The sequence below is a fragment of the Euwallacea similis genome, chromosome 4 (assembly GCF_039881205.1).
Source record: "Euwallacea similis isolate ESF13 chromosome 4, ESF131.1, whole genome shotgun sequence".
Classification (NCBI taxonomy): domain Eukaryota; kingdom Metazoa; phylum Arthropoda; class Insecta; order Coleoptera; family Curculionidae; genus Euwallacea; species Euwallacea similis.
The window spans coordinates 6,042,327-6,064,661 of NC_089612.1; the positions used below are offsets into that span (position 1 = coordinate 6,042,327).

The following is a 22,335-nucleotide window of genomic DNA, read 5'->3' on the forward strand; positions in this document are numbered from 1 at the left end:
GCTGTGGTTTGTGCAGACTTGAGTACATGGCACTGGCGCTCCAATATACAGGGTAATTCTCTGGGAACGGCGTTAATCGCGTATGGAAAATTTGTAATTAGGAAAAATCTGAAAATGTGCCACAATAGAAAATTTGGTGAAGGAAAAATGACTAAAAGACGACGGTACTTCTGGCTATGCCGAAAATGTCGACTTGCTTATTTTAAACGGAACGCCCTGTATGTTATTAGGTTTTTGGATTCATCTTAAAATTCTACGAGTATTTCACATAATATGCCCTATTACGATTTACAGCTATTTTCGACCTAAGAGTTACCTTCAGCGATTATAATATCGTGTCAAATTTTCAGCTTTTTCCTATCTATGGTTCCTTTATAATCGACAAAGGCAGTTCTCGATGGTCCTCTCTGAATATATACATATATATCTAGACTATTTACTTATTATATAGGATGACAATTTGAAAACTTACAAGGATTGTATCTAGGGAAAAAAAGGTATAAAAAATTCCTCGAACTAATTTCTATAATATCAAGGGAAGACTAAAACGATGCGTTACAAATCTGTTCTCACTTACCCCTTAACTCCAGCCACCCCCTCTAAATAATGTTAAATGGCAGCCCCCTACTTGTGATACCTTATCTTAAGCTCTCAAAAAAATATTTTCAATTATTTTTACGAAGATACATTGTATCCCAAAGAAAGTTTTTCCTTCACTTTATTCACATCACACATTGCGGGCTTTATAACTTGGCCATTATCACAATTTTATAATTAACACAAGCTGTGACGTGAAGAAGTCACATAATGATATTGAAGTACAATCATGCTGCGCATATGAATTTTTGAGTGTTTTGCAATGGAGACCTATTTAGGAAAATAATTTTTTAATGCCCCAGAAGGTAAGTGTTCCACTTTTTATTCAAAATCGCTGTTCTCGTCATTAATAGGTACGTGATTCAATGTGAAATGGCCACGAGGCTTAGATTTCTTGACGCGATGGTGAATGCTGTTTGTATGTAAAAGATCATATAATCTATACTAAAGCAAATATGTGCCTTATAATGGTTTTCCTAAGCGACGTATCAATGGAAATGAACCAAATTGAGCTAATTATAACGTAAACAAGTCAGTGCCATTGTTTTAAAAATACATTATTAGACACACACTTGCATTTTGCATGGTGGTGATTTGAAGGATAGAAAGCCAGTTGCAAACTCATTAAAACAATGGGCTATTGTACATTTTAAAAGCTTCTTTGTAACAAAATTCTCACACCAAAAGTAGCGATGTTGCACTTGCCCTGTAGTCTCACGGCCAGGTATTTTGTTTAAGTTTGAACAGCTTCTGTTCCACAGCCAAGGCAAAATATTCGTGCTCAGGGCTTCACAGTTTTAAGCCCATCAGACCGAAAAACGGAAATACCGTATAATTAATCCAAAAGAATAGGCGGAAGTTAGGGGGAAACCGGGGGAAACTGGAGCTTTTCTATTGGAGCCCGGCTACAATTGTTTCATGCCGGTAAGAAGATGCAACAAAACCAAGAAAGAATAGTGTTGTTCAGACTACTGTTAGTGCTCTGTGATTTTCTACTTTAGATGAAATGTATTTGTGTACCACAATGGTGAGTGCCCTTTGAAATCAGACCTCAATCGCCATATATTCGATTAATATGTATGTTATGATAAACATTCAATAGAGATAAATATCCAAACATTGTGGTCAATAAACCATGTAGATCTACAGCAGCAGACATGCTCAGCTATATTGATTTACTGGGACAGCTTATCCTGCCATTGACACGAACTGCTCTGCTCCCCTTTGTTCCTTATTTTAACCAGACCGAGCTTTGCTGCATTTTCCCCTAATACATATAGCGCCGAAAATAGAATCGTTGTCAATGAAAACTCTCCTGCAATAGCATTCCTGCTGCATTTAGTGCTGCGCCCTCGCGCTAGGTTGACCGGACTTCTACAATAATTAATCGCGAAATAGTTTAAGAACAATAATTTGTTATCGCATGTATACGATGCGAAAGCAACAATAAACACTTAATTGTATGCAGGCGGAATTTCAGTAGTTCCTCAGCAGTCGTCATAGTTGCAGCAGGAAATGTTCGTTGTTTAATACTTCGCATTTGAACCCGGTAGTGAGGCTGAATTTCGGCTTAAGTGTACTTTTGGGAGCTGCGCATCGATCTCGACTGATGGTAATTAATTTTATGGAATATGTTTTCAATAACAAAGTTTATAAGTGGGAAAGTGTTCGGCATGACTAATTGTTGAAATCAGCCAGATATTGAAATCTGATAGAGATAACAGTAATTAGATTAGCTGGAAATGCACAGTAAATTTTTGTTTTTGGCTTATTGGTGCATAAGTATATATACCTTTTATCGCCTTTATTAAGGCACATTCATCGAAAGTAACGGAGATTAGAAAATTGCATACTGCATGCCTTCAGTTGAGTGAAGTGTTACACATTTTTTTTAACCAAGGTTAAAGTAGGTGCATAGAAACCTGTTATTGAACAATAAACTACAGTTAAAATTAGTGCCAAATTTAGATATTACAAGGCATATTACACACAAAACCACGTCATTTGCTAATTCCTTATCGCCAAATTTGTATAGCAAGGTGGCTCAGATTATTGCTGAAGCAATCCCTACAAGACACAATACTCAATTTCAATCTGCGGTAAATATGGCTAATTCGACTATTTTTCAGAATTATTATGTCCAAGCCGGTGCATCAAGATCGGAAGAACACGGCACAAAGACACTTAGACTTTAACTCCTCAGACGATGAGTCCATATCGGAGCCCCCATCCCCTGAGAATGAAATAAAAACCCTGGATCTCTCCACCGCGACTGAAATAGAAAAACGCCGCGCAATGGAGCGTTGGAACTTTGATTTTGAACATAAAGTTCCGTTGGAGGGCGATTGGGCCTGGGAGAAAGTGGAACAGGAGAGAGTGCCTAATCAGCATAGGGCTGTTGTGAAAAGCTTGGAAAAGAAGGAGGAGGGTCAGAATGATAGAAACGTGTAGTGGTATTGTTCGCTGGGGGACCCTGATTTTCTTTTAATGTCATAAAATTGAGTACAATGTGGAGATAGAATAGAGCTAGTCATCTATTTATTGGCTGTTTGTGTGATTAATTAATTTATTGTGTTTATATTTATTACAAACTAACAGTAACGGTTAAAATATACTATTTTGTATATTAACCTCATACAGCTAAATATACCAAAAATATTGTATATAATAATTAGATAGCTTTTAATAAATTATTTGAATAAAAATGCAGGCCAGAGCCTTGGTTAAAATTAATTAAAAAAAAAAATTAATAACAATTGTCCGCTTGATGACGCTTTAGATTGGTTCATGGCGCTCTACATTATTTAAATGACCGTGCCGTCAGATGTCAATTTCTGTAAGATCAGGTTCATTTGTTTTTTAGACATTATGGCGAACTCAAATTGCAATTTCGCGTTTTCTTGTGAAAAAAATCAAACATTTTCAACATATTTTTAAATTTTAATTATATATTTAATCATAAATTTGAAAAAATCCTATTTCATCCTAAACAATATCGAGGAAAAAGGCTAATGTTTGAGATTTAAAAAACAAAGTAAAAAAAAGTTCAAAGGTAGCAAATAAATGAGTTGCTAGTACATGATGGAAAACCTTCGTAAGGTTACCAATTTTCGTTCGTCATATAGTTTTAACCCGTTATGGGCCGCATTTTGATAAGTCCAGTGATCAAAGTTGAATATTTACGAATTGATGTAAATGAATTTCCTGAGTAACATTTCATCGCAAGCGATGTAGTTGCACGAAAGTGAATCATAGCGTGATCCCCACGCGTTCGACTATTTCTCGTTTGGAATAACGAAACAACATTAAATTTTTTAGAAGAAATACGTCTTCTAGAGGCCTTTTCTCTTTCTACTATCTTTTTGTTCGTACCTTCCAAATTTGCGCTCGGAGTACCACTTTTTTGAAACGAATAAAATTTCCATAAAAAGACCTGATGGTGGGTTTCTTGAAGGAAACGTCGGAACATGCAATCTTGCAGTCTTGTGGGGATTAAAACACGGCCAAATCCATCAGGTTCGCATATCAAAAATTTGCAGATATGGCCTGTATCTCAGAAACTAAACGGCAAAAACGGAGTTAATTAACATCAGTGTATGGGCCTGAAAATGTCTGCATTGATATTTTTTTATAGGATGGCGTAATTTGGATTTATTCCAAAAAAACCGTATTGATAGATTTTGATTTTTCCTCGATATGGAATAAACCAGTTGAAGTTTGGCAACGCCGTTGTCGGATCTTAGTTTACCATGGCAATGGGACTGTACCGCAGAACTCTTGTGAAATCACTTTTTTGGGACCAACTTTTCGAAGGAATCTCGCATATCAGCGTCGAGTGGGAGGGTGCTGTGTGGGCACTATATAACCTGAATGTTTAAAATATTTTTTCTTTTGGAATAAGCCTCGTATTTCCATGCCCATTTACATCTGCAGCATTACTTGCAGCCCGTTACATTTCACCCAAAACATCTGTCCTGAAATAGCCACTCGACATAAAATCTGATACAGACTTCCACCCTCTCAGACTTTAAAGAGTTGCAACCCCGCAGCGTAAAATGCATGTATCTCTTATCAGTGCCCCACATTAACGCAGTAGTTGGTACCACTCTAATTTACACTCATGAACAGTCACGTATTGAAGACCATAAATATTCATTCGACGATATGGAGAGTTTTAAAAGCACTAAAAGTTGTGCAGAATTTCAGCACTGACTCATGTTAAGTCATAAGGTCACAGTAATTATTGTTAACTCAATTAAGGCAATTAACCCAACAGCAGTGTTTAATTGGGATCTTTCGATAAACGCGGAGCTATTTTAAGTGCAAAAGCATTCTAAAGTTTATTGATTCAAGTGCCGGCCAGGTTTAGACGTGTTGAAAGACATTGAAGGTGTGCCCGAGTTTGTTTGAACTAGCTATAAATAACTGACCTCAAGAAGCGACTCGTTGGGGTTATCTTGGCCCAGATGTCGAATCATAATTACGAATAAAATTCAAAAAGGGTAAAAATCAGATAAGTCCTCTAAGGGTTGGTTATGCGTTCACCCCGGTACCCGCATGATTGGTAATAGTTTAGCGAGGGTTATCAGTGGCATATCGGCCCTTAGCAGCAAAAGGGTTGCACGTGTGCATAATTCGAGGCCTGTAATTAAAAAAATATATCCGTTGAGACAATTATTATCCAGATACTGTTTTTTGTCGAATGCGATAAGCTTCACGTGCCCATAAACCCACCGAAGCCATATGTCATTCGCTTTGGGAACACATGATCTCGCAACAAAATGATGGGCCCAGTGAAATAAATGATCGTTTAAAAATTGACACCCCTTTTATACCATCATCGGCCATATGGGCCACGTCGTGCAGTGTCTTGTTTCAGGGGTAATTTCTCTGTTCGAGTGGAAAATCGTTATTAAAAGGAAATTCAAAACTGCCTTTCTTAGGGCTTCAATAATTAATCCACATGGCACGAACTAAACACACAGAGACATGAGTTTTTTCGCCGCTTGGGCCCACACTAAACTTCTACGAAGGACCCTTAAGGGCCGCACAGATACCGCGTGTAGCATAGGAAATCTTGACAATATGGTGAATATAAAGTCGCTTCCCTTGGTGCCAATACCACTTGAAGGGAAATGTACATCTTTTATGGTTCCTTGAAGCAGACCCGGAGAGCGTTAAATGCACATTTCGGCTACATCAGCTTGATTTAAATTGGATTTAAAGGCATGGCGAACCTCCTCGAATCTTCCAAGCGGAAAATCAAATCACTAACCCAAAAAATTATGCTAATCTCGAGTTCAGCAACAAAGGGACCACAGGATGGGTGGGGCGAGGACCGTAAAAAAGTCTTTAAGGCGTAAAAAGTCACATCCTTTCCTTGATTGTTATTATCTTTTTTGAGCGTGCCTTGATTGGAATTCTTCAATTCTAGGGCTGAAATTTTGTCATTAATAATGTCTCATTATTCCTCGAAAGCTGTTCGGTACTCTTTTGTAACTGCACCTTGTGTGTACCCGCATCATGGCTCACGTTCAGCCCGTGCCCAGTCTCAATAATGTTTATTCAAAAATCGGACGTGTTTGGGCTGACAAGAAGATTTTCGACCACGATACCGGAGAAATTGTGTTTTGAATTGAATAGCCTGCATGTGCGTAACGGTTCAAATCCGCACTTCCTTCCAGGTTATCTGAAATTTATGCTTGTTCTAAAAGAAAAACACCGATGGTACCAGAAAAGGAAACTTTTTTTTTGTTCCATCCATTAGAGCTTGTTAACCAAACAAACCGTGCCTTAAATCGATAAAATGGTTTAATATATCGGGGGAGTGTGCAACTAAATACTTCCACCTAGACAGGATGTGAGTTACCGGTACGTAAAGTTCCACGGCTGACACACATGGTTGATTGAGACCGTTGAAAATCTCGTTTACCATAACGCACACGAGTCACGGAATATGCTTCCATCATATGATATTATGTAATTTTTCATGCAGGTACTAAAGCTAATTAAGTCTGGAAATGCCGGTCAAAATTGCGGAACTGGAACCAAACGTCTAAATGTCCATGAGATCAAAATATCTCAAACGAGCCTTCAAATTTTTATTTAAATTCACCTATAGGCTTTCACCCCTGATTGAACATCTTTAAGGCGAAGAGCCTTCTTATTGTTGTGATGGGTAGCAAATCCGCCCTCGCCACATGGCGAACCAAAGCTCCTCTTAGTTCTGAAGGACAACAAGGGCTCCGGTTCAGTTGAATTGGAAGTGTGGGGGCTAGGTGTAAACTTCCAAAGCTGCCCCTCTTCCCGGCCTTCGAAGCACCAGAATGTCCATAATAAGGCTCTAAAAGGCGTTAGGGAAGTGCTGCATGAGCGCTGGCCGCTGCCGGGCTAACAGTGGCAATGGAAGATGACCCTTGAAAAGCCCTACCTAAGAAATACTCGATAGAGAAAAACTCTTCGGGTCAGCTCCATCATGGACAGTAACCAGCCTGAAGGGCTTTTGAGGCATATCATTTTTACACTCAAAGTAGTGGAGGTCAACCGATAACATTGCGTTGGGGACTTCAGTGTCTTGTGCGGAAAATTCAGGGGACGAATCTGCAATGTTGCATTCATTAAAGAGCTCCGACTCGAAATAATTAAAAAAGTGGGAAACGTCGGTCTTTCTATATCTGAAAATGAAATTCCCACGCAATTCGGGCATAACCCGCTTCGAAATTTATGAGCATATAATTAACATTGTTTATGCTCAATTACGTCATTTTTAGGGTGCAAGCTCAACAGGTACTTGAAGCGACTGAATCCGCGATCCTACAGTACCCACCTTGTCCACCCGCTATAAGCACCGATTTCAACATAGATTTTTAAACTTTAAATGGACCCTATTTCAAGGTCTGGCCGAATATAATAAAGAGCAGTTGTGTCTCGTAAGGGTGGCATTTAAAAGACAGGTGTTGAGGCCACTTGGTACTTCTCAAGGTACCTACGTTGAAATCAGCTGTTCCAATCCGGTCGGGATCGACATGTGAAGAGAAGGGTGTTTTTTCATAGCGTTCGAATCCCGCCAAAAACATAGGCGGAGAGATTGTTTTTCAAGCATTTATTGAGAACTAATGAAGAAGATAAATTAACATTATGTACAGGACTAGAATCTATTGCTATAGTAATTTCTTTTAGTCGAAAAAACATATAGATTTTGTAAGTCGAGTTAAAAGACTATTTACATCAGTAAAGGGAAAATTGAGGCTTTGGCTTTCAGCCGTATGAAAATAAGTTAATAATTATTTACAATAAAATTGCGCCTTAAGCGCAACAATTCTCTACATAGGAACAATGCTCTATATTGCTAATCCACTGATTCATTACAGTCTTGCTGAGGCTGCATGACCCTTTTCTCTGTCGCTAAATTGCCGGACTTCTTGGCCTGATAATAATCTGAAACAAAGAGAAAAGGAACATTACACATTAGCCAAGGAACTTGGAACCATCTGAGCCCCACACGTGCTTTTAGTGTAACCCAATAGCCCACAGCATAGAAAAACAAAAATGTAGGGTACGAAAACGATTTTGCGGTCGCTGAGGCAAATTTCCTTTTAGGGCACGAGTGCAAGTTTGCCATATGGTTTTCGTCGAGTGTGGAGACAAGGAAAAAGAGCGTTAATGCAATTAAAGTATGAATTGAGCATGATTAGAAGACGCCATGGAGATTACCGGGGAAATGTGTGCCTGATTGCGTAGCTTGGGAAAGCAATGGGGTTCCTGATAGAATGGCGAACGAAAATTCATTCATCGAAGAAGTAATTAGTTCTTTTGCAAATATTCTCTTTGATTGACTGAATAATCGAAGTTATTATACTCAATAAATGGTTTGATGCATATAAGGTTTATCGCGATGCTTTGGAAAGCTCAGGACGTCCTACTATGGCTTTCCACATGGCCTTGATTATCATTTGAAAATGATCTATGGAACCGTACTTGCGTTCTCTACGATGCTTAATATGCGTCAGATGTTTTAGGTGAATATGCAGAAAGCAGATGGCAGCCATAAACCAGATGTTGCATCTACCTATACATGGCATTAATTCTTCCATCCTCTCGTATATCTGGCCGGAGATTTAAAGCTCGTATTTCATAAAAAAGCGCATTTATATCCCATCTCAATTAGGGCTTTTCGTGACAAACCAAACTTCTCTCACAAAAATCCTCAGACCAGAACTCTTTACCGCAGAAAGATCTCATATCTAGAGCTTTATTAAGTTACGCAAAGCCCGATAGGACCATCCAACTGCATAGGATTTCTCGCTTCGGTGGCTCAAACTGCATGGGAACAACAAAGACAACCAGCGTGTTTTTTTAGGCCGTGTGACCGTTGGGTACTTGGTACTGATTTAAATGCAACAATTTGAAATGGTCTGTTAGATGACAAAGCACGGGAGGGTCACACGGAAACCCGAGATTTGGTTGGTTCTCATATGTAGGTATCAATTAAGTTAGTAATGTTGAACAAGAATTTTATCAATGTTATTGTTATCTGACATCGAAGAGTAATTCAATACGCCTTCATTATCAGGGTTTTTACAGGAGAACCATCATAAATCGAACTTTATTACAACAGGAGCCACATTTCTGCCCAGATCGATCATTCTCAACATCTTCGGCCTATTGTTAAGCGGATGATCATTATTCTTAATGTCCCCTCGTTCTTGCACCAATTTCTTACAAGTTAAAACTCCTTTCATTCCTGGAACCCTCTGTTGAGGAAAGTAAATGTTTTAACAATGAATCACCTTATGCAGACTCGTCGTCTTCGCCTTACCTGTCAGTGGTTCCAATAATATGGCTCTTTTTCTTTTATTCGGCCTTCTCACGGTTCTTTTTTGTTGCGTATGGAACCGTTGTGATGGGTGAAAGAAGGGCGCCAAAATATTGGCGGGAACCAACCAGTCGGAGACATATTTTAACGTGAATTGATTTGAACGTGAGTGAGTCATTTTATTTTTTAGGATGTGGTCGCCTGTGGCCTTGGCGTCAACCTATACAGGGTGTCCGGAAATCACGTCGAAGTATCTTGGGAGGCGATTCTAGAGATTGAAATAATAAAAATGTTCTTTTGAGCCCCGAAAATTGCTTCTTAAAGGGAGAACTTTTCTGGATCGAATTAGAGGATGCACTGAGTTGAATGGAAGCCAATTTCAACATTTCTTGTGAAGAAGCGATAAATCCTTTATAATATTAGTCTTGTTATGGCTGGTCAACAAAAAAATGTTTCTATTACAAGGATGCCTACTAAGTTTAAGAAAATGCATTTCGATGTCCATGTAGTAGTGCATCGATTTATGAAAAATTTTTTTTCTGGAAAACGTTCTACCTTAGTGAGATGACATAAGAGGAACTTTTTTACTTAAAAATATTTGCGATTCAATAATTCGATTTCAAAATTTAAAAAATGTTACAAATAAAAAAGTTAAGGCAATTTTACACAGAAAACCCCCTGTAGGTGCCGCCCCTGACTAAAATCTTCAGTTATTAACACAAAAGAATGGTTCCCACTCCCACTTATTAAAGTATGCCGAATTTCATAATTTTAGCGTAAACCGTTTCGAAAATGTGGCAAAAAACCATCATCAGAATCCTCCCTTGAAGGGGTTCTAGCCCCTTTAAGAAGCAATTTTTGGGACATTTTTATAAAAACTTCCTGTATTATTTTAATCTAGAATTACCCCCAAAATATCTGGACGTTATTTCCAGACACCCTGTATGCGTACGAGACCAAGGTAGTATTAGTCAAGTTTTAACAGGTCTCAAAAGCCCAAAATAACGCTAGCCAACACGTGGACCTTCCAGCAGAAGCCCGATGAGAACATGATTTTTCTCTGTGTGCTCTTCAAATATGTGCTTCCTCAGTTGAAGTGGGAAAAATTAAACAAAGGGGCACATCCGCACATCCACTAGCTTCTGAGAGGTTCAATGACATAAAAATTGTCGCTTTGCAACCATAATAATTTACATTAATAATTGCGAACATTGACAAAATTTAGTAAATGCAGCAGCTTTCAATGTCACGAAACTTCCTAATTTTAGCTGCTAAGTACAGGATGCGCACGTGCGACTTTATTACACCCGACACGTAACACTTAGATAAGCCATGTTTTTGCAGACAGATAAGAGCACCAACAAAAAGAACGAGGCTAAAGCCCCCCGAAATAAGTGCCTCTCGCTCAAGGCGAATCTTGTAGCTATGATGATTTGCAGCATAACTTATTTCTAAATTAGGCTTATCTTTTAGTGCATACACCATGAAACATGGGCACAATGGTCTAATAACATTTTAATGACTCGAAATAAGCCACAAAAACCGGCAGTAGATTTAATGGTACTAGGAAGGACTATTTTTGTAAAATGCAGAAAGCAAAAACTTACCTGTAATAAACTGTTGGCTTAGGCTCGACTGAGACTTATTGAAGATCACTTTCCTCCTGGCTTTGAGGAGCTTCCTGCCTTTCATGTCGGTAGTTTTGATGTCTCGATTTTGTCCATTAAAGTCATTCTCGATGTTCTCTTTGGCGTAATCTCTACTCCGCTCTAAATTTTCTATAGTCTCGATGTCAAACCCGAACTTGGCCAAGAACCTTTTCTGATCCAGAGCGTACTGCTCCTGTAGCATTCTCCTGGTGACCCCAGGATCAGCTTTGCCGAAGAGGCACTTTTTATACCCAGATGGTCGCTTGTGAACTAACTCTCTACCTTGGTCATGGTCCTGTTGCTGGCTCGGGTGCAACAGCCTCCTCCTGTTCGTCTCCAGGACGATGAACTTGCAGCTATTCTCACGCTCCATTTCCCGAAAATCACAGAAAACACTGAACTTCAGTACGTCGAATTTGGCTCCACCACTGAGAACTCGTCGACGCTAACAGTACCAGCGATGGATGGTTAGTGACATCATACAACAGCGTTGTGGGTTGTGCCCCATGAGTTATACAGGTAGCAAATAGGTTTTCGCCCCTCCACCAATGGGCCGCATGCATGGGATGGTGTTTGTAATGGTTGTAATCAGTTTGTGTGATGTATCAGATTAGGATTATTAGAGAAAAACGAGATAAAAATAGATCTCTTCATTAGCGGAGGTATTTGCACTTGTAACCTTGCAGAGCTATAGATCCAAGGTGGTATTGCAACAGCGTCAAAACCCATAATGTCAAATAACGTATGAAAAAAATATAAAAAGGCACGTTATACAGGGTGTTTCAAATTTCAATTCCATAAACCGAAAGTAATTCTAGTTTGCCACATAAATTATAAGTCAAACGTGCTACGTTAAGGAAATACAGGGTGTAGAAATTGCAGGAAAAAATTCAAAATCGTATATCTGTTTAAAACGCAAGAAGCGACGCCAAAACATAAGTTATTTTTGAACGGATTTAGAATACATAGTTGAAGTTGATGTATTAAAACCTAAAACACTATAATTGGTACTCTTGATGACGCGGCAGTTTAACTCAATTGCGCCGCGGCCTTGAAATTGAATGGCTGTATGAAGTGTTGATCAGTTTTTATGACAGTTTTAGGTGTCATGGCGGGCGCGATGTAAAAATTCCAAAATTATAAAATGTTAAATAGAAATTTTTAAGTTTCAAGCCGGTTTTGCCGCAAGGAAGTGTGTAATTGCCAAATTGTGGATTGAATGCGATCGGTAAATCAAAACGGTAACGATGACTTAGATGCGGATATCCCAGAAGAAGTGAGTTAAAGTTGGCGTCTTCACCCCTTGAAAGTTTGGCTTGAAAGACTGACTACTGTTACGAGTAAGTTTTTTCAATTTAAACAACATTGAAGTCCCTTTTTTCATGAAAAACTGCAGTAAATTACAAAATCCGGCAGAAAAACACACAAAAAGTATATTATTTTATTTATATTTAACCTGTGAATCCGATCTTCTCCTCGCATTGCTTATTTACTGAGTCAGAAATAGACATATAGCGGTAAGTCGTAACTCTCGCAGGCCTTTTCCTTTTTTTTGGAGTGATAAATTTTAATTAGCTATTGAGTGTTGACCAATCGCATACTTCATGGCATAACTTCATAACATGGCACCGCTTAAAACTTGTATAATTGCTACGTTAACAAGTCATACTGAATTTAATACACAACAAAGAGAAAACGTGCCAATAGTTTCTTATTATCTTATGGGTCTTGCGGAATACTTAATGCGTACCTTATAATGAACATTAAAAAGCAGCCTTTAACATTATGCGAGTGATAAAACGGTCATGGGAAAATACTCCCTAACCAACCCCAAAAAACCGTTCGAGGGTGTATTCACACACCTTCACCACGTGTGTGAACGTTGGCACTTGCAAAGCGTCAGCGTCCGTTAAAAAATTGGACCGGACACATTAAAATCTACTCAATTGTGACGATAATGAGTTTCATTGTGTGTAGACTTACATCTTAAAAACCCTACTCTTGCAGACTTATAACAATATTTGTGCCAAAGTTTTATAGGAGCGATCAACAGTATTATTAACCAACATTAATCCAATAAATAATATAACTTACGTAACTAGCTAAATATGTTCAGTACCTCCTCACAATCAAATATTTATCTTTCTCTTTTACCTGGCCAGTGTTCTCCAACGTTTTATGCTAATTACCACTAATCATATTTATAAATGGACGCATTACTACTGGTTTCTTAACATACCTATTCTTCACCCTTCATCGACTGTTCCAATCTACCTTCGCCACTCATCTGAGACTCCAATTTGTTATAAGGACATACTAAGGGCAAACACTGCTCACTCAAGCAAGAAATAGGCCAGACTTGAGACAGTTGTCTATACCGATTAAAGTGGTCATAACAGCGTAACGAATGGACAAATCTTGTGCCTTACCAACGATTCCAATCAAGGTACCACCTGCTTGGGTTTTACGGGTTCGTGGGCGTGCACCCTAAGACATTACCACAGAAAAATAGATTCAGGGGGATATTTACTGGATTTACATAGTTTCTGCGGATATTTCTAATGAATAAAAGTACAATTTAGCGTTGAACTTTTCCAGTTGAGAAGTTGAAAACAAAAGATGGCGGTTATAATTCCTTGAAAGGTTCCCGTAAGAAAGGAAACGTCTGATTTACTTTTTGTTTTCCCTTATGAGAGATCTTTCGTTAGATAAATTAGTGTCGACAGTTATAGTCGTATAAAGTTTTATTGGGAGCAAACCATTTAATGTGTTGAGAATATAATATAAACCAAAAACTTTACCCTTTTAAGCGGGAGAGAAAAAGTGCAATGTGCAGGTGTTCATCTTCTTATACACTTGAAATATTGACGAGAGAGGTACTGTGGAATATAATCATATAAACCACCCATCATCAAAATCATTTAACATAAAAATTGACAGGAATCTATAATACCTCCAACACACTATCAAAACTTGTATTTACGTGTTATACAGGTTAAAAGTTGTCTGAGCTATTTGACTGACATGATCTATATACATATGTAAACCTGATCGGTTAGGAGGTACCACTCTCGCGGTAAGAAACCATAGCGAAGACGAGATTAAGAAGCAGCTGCTGTGCACTTCCTATCGATGGACAAAAGGCCGGAATGAGAAGCACTGAGAGTGCAGAAACAGGTGTAAGTTGACCGCCAATTTTTACGCGGGATTTCCCGTAAGTAATTACCTGGATGTCCTTGAACGAAGACGAAGTAATTGATGAAATATCGGTAAAATTCAGAACAGTATCCTGTATCATTTAAGAATCGGAAGTTCCTCCCGAAGAAGAAAGACGACTCTGGAATCTTGTGCTTAAAACGTGATATGAGGAAGTGATATAAGGACTCCTCTCTAGCACCACAGTATGTGAAGAACGGACTGTCCTTCATTCTCAGAAAATGCATATTATATTTATTTAATGTACCAGGTCCTTTCAGAACTCCCATTAGGTCCTCTATGACCTGCCGACTCCTCCTTAACAGTCATGACGCTGAAGGTGTCCGGGTCGAGCAGGATATCTTTGATTTATCTAAATCCCGCCGACTGTATTCAGTTAGCTTTTGTCGTTTTCCATGCCAATGTATTCAGTGCGTGAAAGACGTACCTATTGCTAAACTCTAGATATGATGAAGGTTCGTTTAAGTGCTATTAAGATGGAACATAAAGGGGGCAATTTATGTCTGTCAGTAACCAAAGAATGTTTCTACATTTCTACACGAGTTTTGCATTTATTTTGCTTCTGCAGACTGCCATTAAGATCATTTGACAGATGGAATAGATTTTCTCTTCAAAATGTTCACTTTAAACGACTATTTCAGCGTTAGTAAATTATTCGGGCCCCCCGTTCTTCTATATCCAAGAAGAATATTATCATCATCCTCTTTGTCTGAATAAGTTTTCTTTATTTTATGTTCTACTAAATGGTGAGCCTGGTCTCTCAACTTCTTCTTGCCGTACGCACGTTGCCCTTTGCTGATGTTTTGATTCCCAGTGATTGTTTTCTCTGTACATTCTCCCAAAATGTGGACAATATGGTGAAAGCGAATTTTACGCTAATTTCTATAATAAAATAACTTTAAATAATTAGCACATGTCCAAATTCTTGACAATGTGATGAAGGCAAATTAATTCTGAAAACGAGTTCTTCACCAATGAAACATGTTCGTTTTCCCTATTTGTTTTAACGACTATACACATTCCAATAATCCTTATCTGGTAACATCAGATTGATGATAGATTTGTTTTTGTACTACAATATTTTGCTGTTTCGCATGAAAAAGGAAAGTTAAATGTAGGAGTATGGACGCAGTAATAAAATGATTACTAAGCGAATGGTATTTTTAAACTTGCTCATTTTTATTTTTTTAATATTTAATCTTAAAAAAACAAAATTCACTCGTGCACTTGTAAACTGGGCAACATTGAAAATGAGTATAACATTTTATAAGGTTGATCACACCTTCAGATCGAAGTGGTTCAAAATTCAAGTGTTCAGGTATTCCCTAGTTCTTGACTGTGTGGTGAAGGAAATTTCATTGCTTTCTTGAATTACCGCTGTAAAATGTGTTTCCCCCGTCTAAATTCCCAAACCGTTCTAAATTCCACCATATGGCAGCATCAAATAGATGATTGATCCGTGCTCTCGAGGTTGCAACATTTGCATGGTTCAGATGCACAGGGGGAGAAAAATTTCCACACACTAAGCCCCCTTTAATCTCACGTGTCCTGTATCGATTCTCCAGCTCTTCTATAGTTCTATAGGTAGCGATATATTGGGTATCGCTGCACAAAAACAACTATAACCAGTTATTACTGTGGCAGCTGAATTCGAAGTTACAAAGCGTGTTATGACAGTGCTGATAATTGAATAATGGTCATCACGTGGCTTCGTTGCGCTCACCCCCAACTCGATTTCGTAATTATTCTTGATATGCAACACCTGGAAGATGCAACGAAAAATATGAGAATTTAAAACCGCAAAAAGGGTTTTTGTTACGTTATTCAACATGCAAAATTGTGCTTTATTTATGAATAGTTTTTGTTCAGTAAAATCAAAAGTGACTGATTGTTGTGAATAGTTCCGCTTCATGCAGTAATGCGGGTATTACATGTTCTCTCTCCTTAATAAATGGTTTTTACATACCTCTTACCTCGAAACTGGTGACAGTATCCCCCGGGTTTGGTACATCGGAAATGTTTAAAATTTTAGCGTTAGCCACTTTATGAAATTGGAAAATATTAATGTTCAACGTCACCGAAGTGTTATCCAAAGTGCAATTTCGGATCATCGAAAGCAATTTATTACGTGATGTACCCTCAATGAAAAAATACTGGACGTTTAAAAATGCTAATTTTGATTGAGACAGATCGATACTGCGGTATTGCAATCTTACAAGAAACACGCATTGGTTGTCAATAATACTCGGCTTGATTTAAATCCGTTTAATCTTTCCAATATCATTTATCATTATGGCACCTAAGGGTAATATTTCTTCTCGCCGCATATAAAATTAATTTACACTTTTTTAAATATTTACATTAGTTAATAACGTACCACAATCGATTTGCTATAGGCTTATATATAATTTCTATTTATATATAGGTTTATATACAAAGTTTAAGCTCTGTTATGGGAATTAGCCCAATGTACATATATATCCTTAAATTCACACTATGAGGCCTATAATTTCACGAAGCTGTTTTCTTTTAAATCTAATTATCACTAAGTTTCCAGTACTGTTACCCAAAATGTCCGCAATCTAAAGTCTTTGGTCTCTCTTGTGGCCGCTCCGGCTCCAATCAGCAGTGAGTCACTTGAGGGACCTCGTCCTTTTCCCGAAGAGTAATCCTTTTCGTCCTGGTTCTGAGGGCGTAAACATAGAGCATCACTGCAATAATGACGACGGTGACCAGGCAAATGGAGGCGATTTCCACGTGCCACATCTTATTGCTTCTTGTTCCTACGCATAAACCAAAACCTTTAGCATTTCACTCTACTCCAGCAAGGCTGGAACATACCGATTTTCCCTGATTCCGGGGAATTCTTGGTTAAAAAGTCCACCCCGGAAAAGGTGATATAAGTACCATCTCTCATCATGGCAACCCTGACTTTGCCAGGCACGGTTTCGTCCAGGAACGACTCTGGGTAGAGAGCTACCGGTTTTTGTTGCGTTAGAAATTGACCCCCTGTAAATTGATTTATTAAAATGATGCATCAACCACGAAAATTGAACATGCCCATGAACAAATTGGTGATAATCTCCTTGATCATGTAAAATTGCCCTCTGTCGAAGACCTTGAAGGCCACTGAATTGTTCAAATCCTCTTTCAGCCTCCAAGTAATGTTCACGATATTTCCAAACTCGCTAACATGAGCAAATTTGGGAACGTAAAAGGTTTCGTTCTGAAAATTTACTAACTAGTGTCCAAATATTTATTAAATCAGACCTTCAGTAGGTACCTTGTTACTAATTTTAATCGTCAATTGAACAGTATTATTCAATATTGTAGCCTTGAAGACTGGTTCCGCTTCAGATATGACTGCCAATACTCCAGTGATCTTCGGATCTTCTTCAGGAGGTTTTGGAGTTGTAGAAGACTCTTTAATTGGGGTTGAAGTCGAAATACCAACAGTATTATCATAATCCTCTTCCTCACTGGAGTCGTCGTCCTCCTCACTCCGAGGGTTAAACATCGCAGCCACGTCACTAGGGCTTAAGCCATGAAAGTAATCATCTTGAGGAGTAGAGGGAAGTGAATTTAAAGAGGGGACTACGTCAAATACGTTTGTTTCAGTTGTAACAGGAGCCTCTGTGGAAGTTGTAGTTTCAATTTTAGGTTGGGTGGTGGGGGTTGTTTCAACAAATTCCTGTTCGGACGCAGGAGAATCCATGTGACTTATGTGCTCTGTGGTTATAACATCATCTTGTGACGTAAAAGCTTCAAGGAAACTCCTTATGGTGGTGGTAGCTCTATTAAGATCAGCCATTTCTTTTAGAAACTGGTCAAAATAACTAAATGATGGGGTAGCGACTTCAATAGGGGCATTTCTGGCGGTTGTAATTTCAAATTTAGGTTCTGTAGTAGTGGTTATCTCAACTGATTCCTGGTAAGGAGTATGTAGAGTTTGTGTTGAAAGTAAATCCTCACCTGCTGTGTGTTCTGTGGTGGACGGCAGTGTTGTAACATCATCTTGTGATGTAAATTCTCCAGTCAAGCTCGTCCTGGTGGTTGTAGGATTATTAAGATCAGACATTTCTTTCATAAATTTGTCAAAGTAACTGTACGACGACGTAGTCATGAAATCAGTGTCCATTTCAGGAAAGTCGTCATGACCGCCTGTGTCCATTTCGTATTCCTTTAGGATGTCCTCTGCCCATGGGGGCGTGGTAACAGAGTCCGTGTCAGGTGAAAATTCTTGATTGACCACCGACAAAGGAATTTCAGTTGATACTTTAGGTAAAGTTTCTTTGTGATCTATCAAGCTGATTATTTCGCTCAAATCCTGCACGCTTACGCCATTTTCCGCCATATTGTCCTCAGTAGTAACTGGCGGCGTAAGAGTAGTAGTTTCAATTATGTTATTAGAAATTGTCTCGGTTAAAGGTTGTGTTGTCGTTGATTCTGCTTGTTTTGAAATTTCGTTGCTTATTGGTGCGAGTTTATTATCCTCAGTAATAACTGAAGCTTGCGTAGTTTCTGTTTCATTGACTTCCAATTTTGGTTCGCTGTTCAATTCCTCCAAAAGATCTTTAATGATCTCCAAATGGTTATCCATGCTGCTGGCAGTATCATCAGTTTTATTGCCACCATCATCAAGTTTAGTATTACTACTAATTTGCTTAGTAAGAGTATCGTTTGTTGCATTATTATTCCTACCCATCATTTCTTTAATGAGCTGCATGTGACTGTCATCTTCTTGCTGAATGGTGCTACTAGTTGTAGTCTCCACTTTGTTGTTTTTAGTATTATTGGCAGCATTAGTTTCATTCAACTTTTGGCCCTTAAAAGCAGCCTCAGGAAAATCGTCATCATCGAAGAAGTCCCCTTCCGTCTCACTGATCATTATCTTGTATTCCTTGAGATTTGTGAAGTTTTTTCTTTCAGTGTGGTAAATTTTCCTGTAATCCCCCGGTTCTTTTTCCGAAGAATTTTCCTTTTCCTTATCATATGACTCAGTGGTAACTTGACTGTGTTCCTCTTTGAGGATTGACTCCATGTCGTGAGGATCGTCACTTTCCCCTTCATCCTCATCATGCCACGATTCATCGAACATATCATCTTCAGGGTCTCCCCCAAGGAATGAGGATAAGTCTTCGATGTCTTGAGCCTTATCTGAGTCGTCTAGATCTTCTCTTGCCAGAAGAAGCTCTTCATCAGTGGGTTTCCTCTTAATTATTTGTCCATCTTTAGTTTCCTGCACGCTAATCTCCGTGACTACCTCTCTGGTAATCACTGGCTTAGTTCCTAAAAAAAATTTAACACGTTTATTCAATTTGTCTGTGACAGTGACGAAGTGGCGTGTGTTTTTCTAAAAATACATAATGGGCACTTAAATTCATAGAGTAACACCATTTGTTTCCGACTAAAATAACTTAATGTATCTAATCAGAGACGTTAAGCTGAATGAGCCCATTTTACCATTGATTTGATCATTTTCGCCATCCACTCGTGTAATATTCTCCTCTGTTATTTTACTGACTAATTTAGTCTCAACGCTAGTGCTGGCCGCAGAATCCAGATCCAAAAATACCGAATACTTATCCGGATTTGGGGTATTTTGAGTAGAGCCTGGAATGAAGAGAAGCCTTATTTAAAGCCCTAATTTAAGTGATAAACTTACTAGTGTTTGTTATTAGTTGGTTTTGAGGGTGGGTGGTCTGCTTTAATAGCGAACTAAAGCTTTCTTTTAACGCCATTTCATCTGCAATGCTAATGGATGTTGTTGAAATCACCTCCATAACTTCCAGATCGATTCGTCCATTGCCTTCGGCTTGTAGAGTGAATACGGATGTTTCAGTTGTTTCTAAATTTAGTAGGAATATATTTTAGAAAGTTTGGCCGTTAATGGCCTAGTCTAGCAATTCAGTGACACGACTAATTTCGAAATTCATCCTTACGACAAGCGGCAATTAAAACCAAATAATCGAACCAAGATAATTTATTATTTCTGGTCGGTTTCGTTGCGGAAAGAGTTTCACATGATTGTTCTGTTTATCTTTGCCCAATAACTGAAACTCAAAACCTCACATGAGAAAAAGGCTTCATTGTATGCGGCAAAGATAAGAATCGGGGTTCTGGTACTACCACTCGAAACTCTACTTCAAGAAAGTTACAGATCATAAAACTAAAAGGCTTTTTATACTCTTAAAATCTCCTTTTCTAATTGATTGAAGCTGCGGCAAAAACGGGTGACTCTAGCTGGGTGTTCTTGTTATTACCGGAACATCTGTTTCAGCTCTCAAATCAATAAGAAAAAGAAGGCAGTTACTGTTAATGGGTGGATTCGACATGACGAATCTAGCTGACCTAAGTCAACAATAAAATTCATCCGTGTTGGGCCACACAAAAGAAAAGGATATCTTCAGTATGATTTCTATTCGTCATTGAGACAAAACAAAAAAGGTCACTTTCCTTACAAAATATAGAAAATAAATAAAAATGGTTCAACGTCTCCGTAATAAACCTAGCCATTTGGGAACTTGCGAGCTGTACACTGAAGTCCTTGTTAGGTGCGTGTTTCCTGCATTAGGGGCTGTAGCAAAGTGATTTTGCCTCTGTTGACCGCATTTACAAAGTTGTTAATAATTAAGTCAGACCCAAATTCAATGTTTTCATAAAGAGTGTTTGGTTTAATGCCATAACGTATTAATTCGTAGAAATGTGAATTTTTTCCACAAAAATGTTTTCACATTTTTAAATAAAAATAGCTGAATAATTAAAAACAAATGCGTTTCCGTTGGTTTCTTAATGTTTTAAGCACATTCACTTGTGACTAATTGAACCAGAGAATTGATTATGTCACTAACACCTGTTTTACGCGCCAACTACATTTACTTACCGGCGCTTATCATCAGAGCGTTCCAGGTAAGAACAATCCCTGCTAATCTCCAAAATTGTCTGTTTTCCATCATTTTTGCCCTCAAACACACTGAACACTGTTTTACGTACAGAAAGAAGTCGTTAAGAAACAATTTGAAAATCAATTAGCGACACCCCATTCCGAAAACCATAACCCGAAATAGAAGAAGTGTCTGCCTGCACTCGATGGCCTCTTAAGTGTTTCTGTTCTTGCGGCGTGTTTAGAACTTTTGGTCGCCTAGACTGAGCTTCCTTGTCATTTAGCGTTGGTGGCCTTTTTCGAAAATGCCAGATTTATAATTTAATTGCCTTAAGAGTGCCGTCCTTCAATGCAAAGTTCCGCGCGAAAGCACCACCAATCGAGGAAAGCAGGGCGAGATCCCTTAAGTCGGATGTTCTGCAAGTCCCTTGTGGCACCAAGATGTTTTTGCCTTTGGTGTTTTGTGATTTAAAATTTGGGGATGTAGCAAACTTAATTAACACTCACTCAACCTAAATTTGTCTGTCCACTCGATTCCCATGGCAAAGAACATGTAAGTTCAATACTAACGCATCAAGAAACACTGAAATTTGCCGCGTCCCTAAGGAAAAGGGATCTTTCAGATAGCCGCCCAATTTTATTATCCGATTCCGGACGTTTCGTCTAATTGACTAAATTACCTGGAGTCTTGTCAACCGAACCATTCGTTTATCTGGTACCGAAACATGGGCGGTACCATAAGAACCTATCTCTCGCCAAATTTATTTTTGCTTTTGTTGTTTTATCAAAAACGATACAAAATATGCCTTTTTTAAAATTTGGTTTGTAAAAATGGTGTTTTTATGGCGGAACGTAGGTCCCAGCGTCAGGAATGTTTTCTGAACGTGACCATAACATATTACTATAATCTCGGTAGTAGGTACATGGAAATAATCCAGTGGTACCGCCACTGAAGCAGATAGAGAAAGCAGATAGATAACTTTGCAAAAACAACGAAAAAAGTCCTATTCGTAATGTCGGCCAATGAATTCAATCCCAGTGGAAACAAAGCGATTACATAAACGTCATTAGTAATGCAAATTTGCCTAAATTGCTGAAACCAGTTCAATTACGCCTAGAAATACTTTTGTGCCAGACTTTCGATCCGCATTAAATTCTTCGCGACTTTTTACTTA

General features: G+C 38.5%; 2 protein-coding genes across 2 annotated transcripts; both read right to left on the reverse strand.

Moving 5' to 3' along the window:
* Nucleotides 1-7,687: 7,687 nt before the first annotated feature.
* Nucleotides 7,688-11,733, reverse strand: LOC136408145 (uncharacterized). Its single transcript, XM_066388984.1, has 2 exons — nt 11,020-11,733; nt 7,688-8,034 (listed from the first exon to the last, which is right to left on the reverse strand). Exons 1-2 carry the CDS (start codon nt 11,432-11,434, stop codon nt 7,946-7,948), a joined length of 504 nt encoding a protein of 167 aa, XP_066245081.1. The 5' UTR covers nt 11,435-11,733; the 3' UTR covers nt 7,688-7,945.
* Nucleotides 11,734-16,547: 4,814 nt separating this feature from the next.
* On the reverse strand, nt 16,548-21,842 carry LOC136408418 (enolase-phosphatase E1-like). The gene is made up of 6 exons (XM_066389369.1): nt 21,161-21,842; nt 19,943-20,125; nt 19,741-19,890; nt 17,561-19,566; nt 17,119-17,503; nt 16,548-17,060 (listed from the first exon to the last, which is right to left on the reverse strand). The coding sequence occupies exons 1-5, from the start codon at nt 21,231-21,233 to the stop codon at nt 17,315-17,317; spliced, it is 2,601 nt and encodes an 866-aa protein (XP_066245466.1). The 5' UTR covers nt 21,234-21,842; the 3' UTR covers nt 16,548-17,060; nt 17,119-17,314.
* Between the last annotated feature and the right edge of the window lie 493 nt (nt 21,843-22,335).

Excerpts from the sequence above, each read along its gene's own strand:
- LOC136408145 (XM_066388984.1), bottom strand. The coding sequence starts at position 11,434 with ATGGAGCGTGAGAATAGCTGCAAGTTCATCGTCCTGGAGACGAACAGG. Across the intron at positions 8,035-11,019 it reads AAGCCAACAGTTTATTACAG|ATTATTATCAGGCCAAGAAG; the intron begins GTAAGTTTTTGC and ends TCTTTGTTTCAG.
- LOC136408418 (XM_066389369.1), bottom strand. The coding sequence starts at position 21,233 with ATGATGGAAAACAGACAATTTTGGAGATTAGCAGGGATTGTTCTTACC. Across the intron at positions 19,567-19,740 it reads CGAAAATGATCAAATCAATG|GAACTAAGCCAGTGATTACC; the intron begins GTAAAATGGGCT and ends AATTTTTTTTAG. Across the intron at positions 17,504-17,560 it reads CGATTAAAATTAGTAACAAG|AACGAAACCTTTTACGTTCC; the intron begins GTACCTACTGAA and ends GTAAATTTTCAG.